General features: G+C 37.2%; 1 protein-coding gene across 1 annotated transcript; it reads right to left on the bottom strand.

Moving 5' to 3' along the window:
• Nucleotides 1-4885: 4885 nt before the first annotated feature.
• On the bottom strand, nucleotides 4886-5914 carry LOC115512943 (putative vomeronasal receptor-like protein 4). Its single transcript, XM_030314460.1, is given in 3 exon segments — nucleotides 4886-5322; nucleotides 5325-5625; nucleotides 5627-5914. Coding segments are annotated over 3 exon segments (1026 nt in total).
• Nucleotides 5915-13083: the final 7169 nt, after the last annotated feature.

Genomic DNA, 13083 nt, shown 5'->3' with positions numbered 1-13083 from the left:
TAAAAAAAGAGAACTACAGGCCAATATCCCTGATGAATATGGATGCAAAAATTCTCAATAAGATACTAGCAAATCGAATTCAACAGCATATAAAAAGAATGATTCACCATGATCAAGTGGGATTCATTCCTGGGATGCAGGGCTGGTTCAACATTCGCAAATCAATCAACGTGATACATCACATTAACAAAAAAAAAAAAAGAGAAGAACCATATGATCCTGTCAATCGATGCAGAAGAGGCCTTTGACAAAATCCAGCACTCTTTCTTAATAAAAACCCTTGAGAAAGTCGGGATAGAAGGAACATACTTAAAGATCATAAAAGCCATTTATGAAAAGCCCACAGCTAACATCATCCTCAATGGGGAAAAACTGAGAGCTTTTTCCCTGAGATCAGGAACACGACAGGGATGACCACTCTCACCGCTGTTGTTTAACATAGTGCTGGAAGTTCTAGCATCAGCAATCAGACAACAAAAGGAAATCAAAGGCATCAAAACTGGCAAAGATGAAGTCAAGCTTTCGCTTTTTGCAGATGACATGATATTATACACGGAAAATCCGATAGACTCCACCAAAAGTGTGCTAGAACTGATACATGAATTCAGCAAAGTTGCAGGATACAAAATCAATGTACAGAAATCAGTTGCATTCTTATACACTAACAATGAAGCAACAGAAAGACAAATAAAGAAACTGATCCCATTCACAATTGCACCAAGAAGCATAAAATACCTAGGAATAAATCTAACCAAAGATATAAAAGATCTGTCTGCTGAAAACTATAGAAAGCTTATGAAGGTAATTGAAGAAGATATAAAGAAATGGAAAGACATTCCCTGCTCATGGATTGGAAGAATAAATATTGTCAAAATGTCAATACTACCCAAAGCTATCTACCCATTCAATGCAATCCCAATCAAAATTGCACCAGCATTCTTCTCGAAACTAGAACAAGCAATCCTAAAATTCATATGGAACCACAAAAAGCCCCGAATAGCCAAAGTAATTTTGAGGAAGAAGACCAAAGCAGGAGGCATCACAATCCCAGACTTTAGCCTCTACTACAAAGCTGTAATCATCAAGACAGCATGGTATTGGCACAAAAACAGACACACAGACCAATGGAATAGAATAGAAACCCCAGAACTAGACTCACAAACGTATGGCCAACTCATCTTTGACAAAGCAGGAAAGAACATCCAATGGAAAAAAGACAGTCTCTTTAACAAATGGCGCTGGGAGAACTGGACAGCAACATGGAGAAGATTGAAACTAGACCACTTTCTCACACCATTCACAAAAATAAACTCCAAATGGATAAAGGACCTGAATGTGAGACAGGAAACCATCAAAAGCCTAGAGGAGAAAGCAGGAAAAGACCTCTCTGACCTCAGCCGTAGCAATCTCTTACTCGACTCATCCCCAAAGGCAAGGGAATTAAAAGCAAAAATGAATTACTGGGACCTTAGGAAGATAAAAAGCTTCTGCACAGCAAAGGAAACAACCAACAGAACTAAAAGGCAACCAACGGAATGGGAAAAGATATTTGCAAATGACATATCGGACAAAGGGCTAGTATCCAAAATCTATAAAGAGCTCACCAAACTCCACACCCGAAAAACAAATAACCCAGTGAAGAAATGGGCAGAAAACATGAATAGACACTTCTCTAAAGAAGACATCCGGATGGCCAACAGGCACATGAAAAGATGTTCAACGTCGCTCCTTATCAGGGAAATACAAACCACACTCAGATATCACCTCACGCCAGTCAGAGTCGCCAAAATGAACAAATCAGGAGACTATAGATGCTGGAGAGGATGTGGAGAAACGGGAACCCTCTTGCACTGTTGGTGGGAATGCAAATTGGTGCAGCCGCTCTGGAAAGCAGTGTGGAGGTTCCTCAGAAAATTAAAAACAGACCTACCCTATGACCCAGCAATAGCACTGCTAGGAATTTACCCAAGGGATACATGAGTACTGATGCATAGGGGCACTTGTACCCCAATGTTTATAGCAGCACTCTCAACAATAGCCAAATTATGGAAAGAGCCTAAATGTCCATCAAGTGATGAATGGATAAAGAAATTGTGGTTTATATACACAATGGAATACTACGTGGCAATGAGAAAGAATGAAATATTGCCTTTTGTAGCAACATGGATGGAACTGGAGAGTGTGATGCTAAGTGAAATAAGCCATACAGAGAAAGACAGATACCATATGGTTTCACTCTTATGTGGATCCTGAGAAACTTAACAGAAACCCATGGGGGAGGGGAAGGAAAAAAAAAAAGAGGTTAGAGTGGGAGAGAGCCAAAGCATAAGAGACTGTTAAAAACTGAGAACAAACTGAGGGTTGATGGGGGTGGGAGGGAGGGGAGGGAGGGGAGGGAGGGGAGGGTGGGTGATGGGTATTGAGGAGGGCACCTTTTGGGATCAGCACTGGGTGTTGTATGGAAACCAATTTGACAATAAACTTCATATATTGAAAAAAAATAAACACAGACTAAAATGAAAAAAAAAATTAAAAATAGACCTACTGTATGACCCAGCAATTGCACCAGTAGGTATATACCCAAAAGATACAAAAATGGTAATTCAAAGTGACACATGCACCACAATGTTTATAGCAGCACTATTAACAATAGCCAGAGTTGGGGCGCCTGGGTGGCGCAGTTGGTTAAGCGTCCGACTTCAGCCAGGTCACGATCTCACAGTCCATGAGTTCGAGCCCCGCGTCAGGCTCTGGGCTGATGGCTCAGAGCCTGGAGCCTGTTCCCGATTCTGTGTCTCCCTCTCTCTCTGCCCCTCCCCCGTTCATGCTCTGTCTCTCTCTGTCCCAAAAATAAATAAACGTTGACAAAAAAATTAAAAAAAAAAACAATAGCCAGAGTATGTAATGAGTCAAAAGGTCCATTGACTGACGAATGGATAAATATATTACATAATGGAATAGTATTCAACAATCAAAAAGAATGAAATCTTGCCATTTTCAAACATGTGGATGGAACTAGAGTATTATGCTTAGGGAAATGAGTCAGTCAGAGAAAAACCAATATATGATTTCACTCATATGCGGAATTTAAGAAACACAATAGATGAATATATGGGGAGGGAAAAATGAGATAAAAATGGAGAGAGGAAAACCATAAGAGACTCTTAAATACAGAGAACAAACTGAGGGTTGCTGGAGTAGTGTTTGTTGTAGGGATGGGGTAATTGTGTGAAGGGGATTAAGAAGGCACTTGTTCAGATAAGCCCTGGTCATTATTGAAAGGGATGTATCACTGGGTTGTACTTCTTACAACAATACTACACTACAAGTTAACTAACTTTAAATAGAAAAAATATATAAAATACAAAAGTAAACTAATCCTTATAATTTATAGCAAATATAATAATAAAATATAAGAACATCCCAGAAAGCTAAGTAATTCAAGTTAAGGATCTAAAGAAGCAATCAAAATCAGAGACCGTCTCGCCATCCAGATCTTGACTGACTACAAGGAGCTCAAACCTGTGTGGTACTCCAACTCGTCCTCAGGGTGATTGGTACAAAGAGACTAGAGATACCTGCACTGCGATATGTCCCAAAGTTCACAATGAAATTATTAATGGTGAAACACAATTAGTTTTGGGTATAGGGTAGAAGAAATTACATGTCACAAAATAAATATATCAGCAATATGTTTAAATTATTTGATAGTTATTGAGGAGGGCACCTGTTGGGATGAGCACGGGGTGTTGTATGGAAACCAATTTGATAATAAATTTCATCTACAACATATAAAATATTTAAGTAAAGACAGGAAAAATGGGAAATAAAAATAATGTCGAAAGACAAACTATACACTTGTAAGATATATTGTGAAGAAGAGGCCTAATACAATTAAATCTTGAAAATTAACTCAATTTAGTACACAATAATTTAGTTAAATATTAATTAGTCTGAGTTGGTGAAAGAAATAATAAACTAGAATACTGAACAAAAATGTTGAAGCCAAATCCATTCAAGAGAGAACATTTATAGAGAATAGAATTGTCACTATATTATATGAAGATCAGAATGGGAAGAAATAAGAATCATTTAAATGTTTCACTACTGCATACAAGTTAAAAAACAAAACTAAAAAAATGACGATTATAAATTTCTAATTTCAAAACTAGGCATGAAGTTACAAATAAGAAATTAATTGTAACAAAAGCAGATAAATAAAATACTCACCAGAAATATTAATCAAACTGTGTAAATAAAAGAAATTAAAAATATATATGTTGTAAGGTGAGACAAAGTTTACAACCTTTAAAAGAAGAGAATGATAAATTAGAAAACATACAGAGGTGAGAGTACACTCTCTGCATCCCTAATAGAAGCCGGAACTCATAGAAATATATATAAATAGTGCTGAGAAAAGTGTTGCTCAGTTAAAATTAGAGGCACAGGTAAATATCTTGAAGTAAAAAGAGTAAACAGAATTTTCAAATGTTGCATTACCAATAGGTAATGCATTGTAATAGAGTACAATAGTCATGATTTAGAGTGTATTTCACTGCATTGTAATACAGTACAATAGTCATGCTTTAGAGTGTATTTTACTTTTATAGAGAAAATTTTCCTTAAGAGTGCTTGAGAAATAAAATGAAAGATAAAGGAATTTTCAACACATGGCAATACTGAATCTTACTTGATACTAAAATCAAAAGAAGCTGGTGGGTAATTGTTACCAGAGGTTTCAAAAATATTTATTATTTATACACAGTAAACCTTTCAATTACATACAAATTAAAATTACATTTAAATGTTATATATAAATAAAGACTGTATAATTTGAATGAAATCAAAATGATCAGTTCTAGATAATGATTTCCACACTATGTACTTATAACTTGATTGTAATTTTCCCACACATTCGAAACACATTTTCTATCTTTTTATCAGAACTTATTAGCACCAATGCACTGACAGTGGCATAGACATTGGGCACAAGCTTCTGGAAATCCAGAATGACTGTGTCATATGCCCATAAGAGAGTGGAGGAGAAGGAGATAATGACGCCCACCTAGTACATGACCACAAAAAAACTTGCCAACAGCAGGATGGTTTGGGTAGCCCTTCTCTCTGGGGAGACTCTTGAGGAGAGGCTGATGCTGGCAAGGTGCTGGCACTGCCTCTGAAGCCTGGACAAGAGAATCACAATGTACACACTTGAGAGCAGCATGCCTCCAACAAAGAAAACATCCCTGGATATTGAAAACGTGAAAAACAGTCCCCTGATGATGGAGTTTAGGCGGGAAAGTGAGCAGTGTTTACTGACACAAGTAGATTTCTCTGGGTCACATTAGAAGGAGCAGCAGTATACAAGATGCAGTCACTAATGAGAGACAAACTGAGAAACCATAAGATGATAAAAGAATGGAAGATGTACGTTTTGCACGTATGTTTAAAGCTGGCCAACCAGGAGGTGCTAGGGCTGATCATGATGGCCTTGAACATGCTGAGGAGGCAGGTGGTGCTCAAGGAGAGACCCATTGTCACCCTATTCATGCACAATAAAGCCGTGCATTTGAAATCATTTAGAGTGTTCAGTACTTCAAACAGGTCTGTAGACATTAAAAAACAGTGCCGTGAAGAGTTTCATTATGTGGACAAAGGCCAAGTGATAGATGATCAGGACAGTTGGCTTAGGTCTGTGATCCAGAAGTAGCATGAAGATGTGGAAGAGAAGCAGGAAGATGTTGGCAAAAATTCCAATAGGAACTTGTAAAAACTGGCCTATCTTCATACAAATATAATGGACGATATCATCATCACAGTGACAAAGAAAAAACATATATTGTCTATCTGAAAAATTAGACCTCACTTTATCAATGTCATTTATTCCATTGTCAAAATCATCACCACAGATCATTTTTTGTTATACTCAATTAATCATTAAGTCTATGTTGTATAAAGTCTTAGAAATAGAGTCTCAATAGTATTTGTACACCATTTGACTGTGTGTATATTATGTACATACGTATCTATATGTTATCTTTCAATATCTATCTCCCTATCTATCTGTCTGTCTATATGTGTCATCTAAATTGGGAAGGAGAGAAGGAAAGAGAGGAAGGAGAGAGACAATAGAGAAAGAGAGATCTCATATCCATATTAATGCCAGGATGATGTCCCCATTCCCCATACTGCCCATACAGTATATTCATTTGTTTTTTTATTTTATTTTTATTTTTTTCTTTTTTTTTATATATATGAAATTTATTGACAAATTGGTTTCCATACAACACCCAGTGCTCATCCCAAAAGGTGCCCTCCTCAATACCCATCACTCACCCTCCCCTCCCTCCCACCCCCCATCAACCCTCAGTTTGTTCTCAGTTTTTAAGAGTCTCTTATGCTTTGGCTCTCTCCCACTCTAACCTCTTTTTGTTTTTTTCCTTCCCCTCCCCCATGGTTTCCTGTTAAGTTTCTCAGGATCCACATAAGAGTGAAACCATATGGTATCTGTCTTTCTCTGTATGGCTTATTTCACTTAGCATTACACTCTCCAGTTCCATCCACGTTGCTACAAAAGGCCATATTTCATTTTTTCTCATTGCCACATAGTACTCCATTGTGTATATATACCACAATTTCTTTATCCATTCATCAGTTGATGGACATTTAGGCTCTTTCCATAATTTGGCTATTGTTGAGAGTGCTGCTATGAACATTGGGGTACAAGTGCCCCTATGCATCAGTACTCCTGTATCCCTTGGATAAATTCCTAGCAGTGCTTTTACCTGCTTTCATGCTGATCCTTTTCTTTTTTTTTTTTTTTAAATTTTTTTTTCAACGTTTATTTATTTTTGGGACAGAGAGAGACAGAGCATGAACGGGGGAGGGGCAGAGAGAGAGGGAGACACAGAATCGGAAACAGGCTCCAGGCTCCGAGCCATCAGCCCAGAGCCTGACGCGGGGCTCGAACTCCCGGACCGCGAGATCGTGACCTGGCTGAAGTCGGACGCTTAACCGACTGCGCCACCCAGGCGCCCCATCATTTGTTTTTTTAAAAGTTTGCTTTCTTGTTCTGCATTTTCCTGTCTCATATTCAGCATCAAGAAATCCTAATAGCCATTAAAGTTTGCATAGATGTTTGTATAGTTTGAAACTGTTGCACATTTTACACTAATGGGAAAAGAATTACGAAAGAAACAATTGGGGGAAAAATTATGCCCAGGCAAGTCTTCCATCACATACTGTGACACTTTTTTCTTCTTCCTCCTTCAAACTTAGAGGACCATCATAATCGCGTTTGGGTCTATCCTGTTAATTCAGCACATCTCCCCTTAAAATTAGATATTATTAAATCATCTTTCAACAAAAACCTTAATTCTCATTGTCATACCAACCTAATGATTCATATCAGGGATATGAAGATTTGCATACAAACAATATGAGGAGGATGGAAATAACTATTGTATTACAAATCCTATTAACAAACTTTATTCACATTGACCTGGCACACTCCCCTTTATTTTCATCACGGTGATTCATTTTATAATCTCTTTTATATCAGTAGGGAATTGCTGAAGTCCAGCTCTCAATTTTCAAGAGGACAAGAGGACAAACAACTAATATCCACTTTATGATGTCCACAAAATTGTTTTAAAATATTTTTATGGAGATCTTTGCAGGGAACTTCATTTAATAAAAGGATAGCCTCTCGTGCCGTTAAAAAATCTCCAATAGGGACACCTGAGTGGTCCAGTCAGTTAGGGTCTGGCTCTTGATTTTGGGTGTGGTCATGATCTCAGGGTAGTGACTGATGTAAGCCTCTGCACTGACAGCTCAGAGCCTACTTGGGATTCGCTCTCCCCTCTCTCTCCCCTTCTTGCCCCCTCTCACACACTCACTCTCTCAAAATAAATAAATAATCATTTGTAAAATTGATTTGTATAATTGGACATATTGGATACACACACACACACATATGAATATATGCTCATCCTCGTGTGTGTGTATATATATATATAGTATATATATATAGGATATATGAATATATTGGAGATATATATTATAATATATATATGCTCATCCTCATGTCTCTTCAGGATATTTCCAATATCAGAATACTTTGTAAAATTTCATTGAACACTTTTGCAATTATCTTATCATGGTATTTGCCCTATATGTAGGCATAATTATTTTACTCAATTAATGTGATAAGAATATTTAGCTGTATACATATTTCATTTATTATTCTATTGAAATGAGAGAGTACTCACCTTTGTTTTCAGTGAAGAAATTTTGAGAGTGAATGTTCTTGGGTGAAATTCAGAATATCACTTGCTCTATAAAATTGCTGGGGTAAAAAATTTCTCTATAATCACCTGATATATGGGATTTTATAATGCCTTAATTATGCATTTGATTAAATGGCTGTAACTATGTTACCAAATAATTGTTCTGTGAGAAATTTATCAAAAAGTCAGAATCAGAAAACTAACAGTTGCCACAATATATATCTGTACCACAGAGCACTTGGGTTATGCTGTCCTATTAGGCCCTAGAGACTAGAACTTATCTATCAGGCTATACTGCCTTAAAGGCACAATGATATCCAAATTGTAGGCATTATATTGCAGTGTCAGTAAAGCCACATTTGGGTGATGGGCACTAATATACATGTATAATTACTTAATAAGTGTATATATGAAATATTATTTTATTTTATTTTATTTTAATTTTTAATTTAATTTTTTTATTTTTTAAAATATACATCCTAATTGGTTAGCGTATAGTGCAACAATGATTTCGGGAGTAGATTCCTTAGTGCCTCTTACCCATTTGACCCATTCCCCCTCCCACAACCCCTCAAGTAACCCTCAGTTTGTTCTCCATATTTGTGAGTCTCTTCTGTTTTGTCCCCTTCCCTGTTTTTATATTATTTTTGTTTCCCTTCCCTTATGTTCATATGTTATGTCTCTTAAAGTCCTCATATGAGTGGTCATATAATTTTTGTCTTTCTCTGACTAATTCCACTTAGCATAATACCCTCCAGTTCCATCCACATAGTTGCAAATGACAAGAGTTCATTCTTTTTGATCGCTGAGTAATACTCCATTGTATAGTATATATACGACACTTCTTTATCCATTTATCCATCGGTGGACTTTTGGGCTCTTTCCATACTTTGGCTATTGTTGATAGGGCTGCTATAAACGTGGGGGTGCATGTGTCCCTTCGAAGCAGCACAGCACGCCTGTGTCCCTTGGATAAATACCTGTTAATGCAATTTCTGGGTTGTAGGGTAGATCTATGATTAGTTTCTTGAGGAACCTCCATACTGTTTCCCAGAGTGGCTGCACCATCTTGCATTCCCACCAACAATCCAAAAGAGATCTTTTTTCTCTGCATCCTTGCCAACATCTGTTGGTGCCTAAGTTCTTAATGTTAGCCATTCTGACAGGTGTCAGGTGGGATCTCATTGTGGTTTGATTTATATTTTCCTGATGATGAGTGATGTGGAGAATTTATCTGGATGTCTTCTTTGGAGAAGTGTCTATTCATGACTGTTGCCCATTTCTTCCCTGGATTATTGGTTTTTGTTTTTGTGTTTGTCTTTTTTTTTTTTTTTTTTGGTGTTGAGTTTGATAAGTTCTTTATAGGTTTTGGATACTAACTCTTTATCTGATATGTCATTTGCAAATATCTTCTTCCATTCTGTCGGTTGCCTTTTAGTTTTGCTGATGTTTCCTTGCTGTGCAGAATCTTTTATTTTGGTGAGGTCCCAGTAGTTCATTTTTGCTTTTGTATCCCTTGCCTCCAGAGACGTGTTCAGTAAGAAGTTGCTGCAGGCAAGATCAAAGAGGTTTTTGCCTGCTTTCTTCTTGAGGATTTTGATGGCTTCCTGTCATACATTGTATGTACATACATACATACCTCAATGTATGAGGTCTTTCATCCATTCTGAGTTAATTTTTGTGTATGATGTAAGAAAGTGGTCCAGTTTCATTCTTCTGCATGTCGCTGTCCAGTTTTCCTAGCATCACTTGCTGAAGAGACTTTTATTCCATTGGATATGCTTTCCTGCTTTGTCAAAGATTAGTTGGCCATACACTTGTGGGTCCTTTTCTGGGTTCTCTATTCTGTTCCATTGATCTGAGTGTCTGTACTTGTGCCAGTACCATATTGTCTTGATGATTACAGCTTTGCAGTATAGCTTGAAGTAAGTAATTGTGATGCCCGCTGCTTTTGTTTTCTTTTTCAAGATCGCTTTGGCTATTTGGGGTCTTTTCTGGTCCCATACAGATTTTAGGATTATTTATTCTAGCTCTGTGAAAAATGCTGATGTTACTTTGATAGGGATTGCAGTTGAACATGTAGATTGCTTTGGGTAGTATTGACATTTTTACAATATTTGTTCTTCCTATCCAGGAGCATGGAAACTTTTTCTATTTTTTTGTGTCTTCTTCAATTTCTTCCATAAGCTTTCTATAGCTTCACCGTATAGGTTTTTCACCTCTTTGGTTGGACTTATACCTAGGTATTTTATGGTTTTTGGTGCAACTGCAAATGGGACAGATTCACTGATTTCTCTTTCTGTCTCTTCATTGTTGGTGTATAGAAATGCAACTGATTTATGTGTTTTGATTTTATATCCTGCAACTTTGCTGAATTCATGAATCAAGTCTAGCAGTTTTTTGGTAGAATATTTTGGGTTTTCCATATAGAGTACCATGTCATCTGCGAAGAGCGAAAGTTTGACCTCCTGGCTGATTTGGATGCCTTTGATTTCTTTGTGTTTTCTGATTGCAGAGGCTAAGACTTCTAATACTATGTTGAATAACAGTGGCGAGAGTGAACATCTCTGTCTCATTCCTGACCTTAGGGGGAAAGCTCTCAGTTTTTCCCCATTGACCATGATATTAGTGTTGGATCGTTCATATACGGCTTTCATGATCTGGAGGTATGATCCTTCTATCCCTACTTTCTTGAGGGTTTGTATCAAGAAGGATGCTGTATTTTGTCAAATGCATCCTCTGCATCTATTGAGAGGATCATATGGTTCTTGTCTTTTCTTTTTCCGATGTGATGAATCACATTAATTGTTTTGGGGATATTGAACCAACCCTGCATCCCAGGTATAAATCCCACTTGGTCATGGTGAATATTTTTTAATGTATTGTTGGATCCGGTTGGCTGATATCCTGTTGAGGATTTTTGCATCCATTTTCATCAGGAAAATTGGCCTATAGTTCTCCTTTTTAGTTGGGTCTCTGTACAGTTTTGGAATCAAGGTAATGCTGACTTCATAGAAAGAGTTTGGAAGTTTTCCTTCCATTTCTATTTTCGGGAACATGTTCAAGAGAATAGATGTTAACTCTTCCTTAAATGTTTGGTAGACTTACCCTGGGAAGCCATCTGACCCTGGACTCTTGGTTTTTGGTAGATTTTTGATTACTAATTCTATTATCTTACTAGTTATGGGTCTGTTCAAATTTTCTATTTCTTCCTGTTTCAGGTTTGGGAGTGTATATGTTTCTAGGAAGTTGTCCATTTCTTACAGATTGTCCATTTTATTGGCATGTAATTGCTCATAATATTATCTTATTATTGTTTTATTTCTGCTGTGTTGTGATCTCTCCTCTTTCATTCTTTATTTTTTTTATTGTGTCCTTTTTCTTTTTGGTCAAACTGGCTAGTGGTTTATCAATTTTGTTAATTCTTTCAAAGAACCAGCATCTGGTCTCATTGATCTATTCTACTGTTTTGTTTTTGTTTTTGTTTTTGTTTTGTTTTTGGTTTCAATAGCATTAATTTCTGCACTAGTCTTTGTTATTTCCTGTCTTCTGCTGGTTTTGGGTTCTATTTGCTGTTCTTTTTCTAGCGCCTAAAGGTGTAAGGTTAGGTTGTGTATCTCAGAACTTTCCTCCTTCTGTAGGAAGGCCTGGATTGCTATATACTTTCCATTTATGACCGCCTTTGCTGCGTTCCAGAGGTTTGGGGTTGTGGTATTATCATTTTTTGTTGACTTCCATATACTTTTTAATTTCCTCCTTAACTGCTTGGTTATCCCATTCATTCTTTAGAAGGATGTTCTTCAGTCTCCAAGTATTTGTTACTTTTCCAATTTTTTTTCTTGTGGTTGCTTTCGAGTTTCATGACGTAGTGGTCTGAAAATATGCATGGTATGATCTCAATTTTTGTTCTCACTTAGGGCTGATTTGTTGTCCAGTATATGGTCTATCCTGGAGACCATTCCATGTGCACTGGAGAAGAATGTATATTCTGCTGATTTAGGATGCAATGTTCTGAATATATCTGTTAAGTCCATCTGGCTCAGTATGTCACTCAAAGCCATTGTTTCCTTGTTGATTTTCGGATTAGATGATCTGTTCATTGTTGTGAGTGGGGTGTTGATGTCTCCTACTATTATGGTATTACTACTGGTGAGTTTCTTTATGTAAGTGATTAATTGACTTATATACTTGAGTGCTGTCACATTTGGCACATAAATGTTTACAATTGTTAGGTCTTTTTGGTGGATGACCCCTTGGTTATGATATAATGCCCTTCCGCATCTCATGATACAGTCTTTATTTCAAATTCTAGATTGTCTGACATAAGTATGGCTACTCCAGCTTTCTTTTGTTGACCATTAGCATGATAGATGGTTCTCCATCCCTTACTTTCAATCTGAAGATGTCTTTAGGTCTAAAGTGGGTATCTTGTAAACAGCATATATATGGATCTTGATTTCTTATCCTTTCTGTTACCCTATGTCTTTTTTTATTGTTTTAATGTTTTTTTTAATCTTTGAGACTTAGAGAGACAGAGCATGAATGGGCAATGGGCAGAGAGAGAGGGAGACACAGAATCCAAAGCAGGGTCCAAGCTGTCAGCACAGAGCCCAACATGGGGCTCAAACTCGCAGACCGTGAGATCATGACCTGAGCCGAAGTTGGACACTCAACCGACTGAGCCACCCAGGTGCTCCTACCTTATGTCTTTTGATTGGAGCATGGAGTCCATTGACCTTTAGAGTGAGTACTGAAAGATATGAATTCATTGAATTGTGATGCTTGTAGATTTGGA

This window comes from Lynx canadensis, chromosome B1, assembly GCF_007474595.2.
Source record: "Lynx canadensis isolate LIC74 chromosome B1, mLynCan4.pri.v2, whole genome shotgun sequence".
NCBI classification, from domain to species: Eukaryota; Metazoa; Chordata; class Mammalia; order Carnivora; family Felidae; genus Lynx; species Lynx canadensis.
Note: the sequence above shows the minus strand (reverse complement) of the source record. Positions and strands in the feature narration are given on the sequence as shown.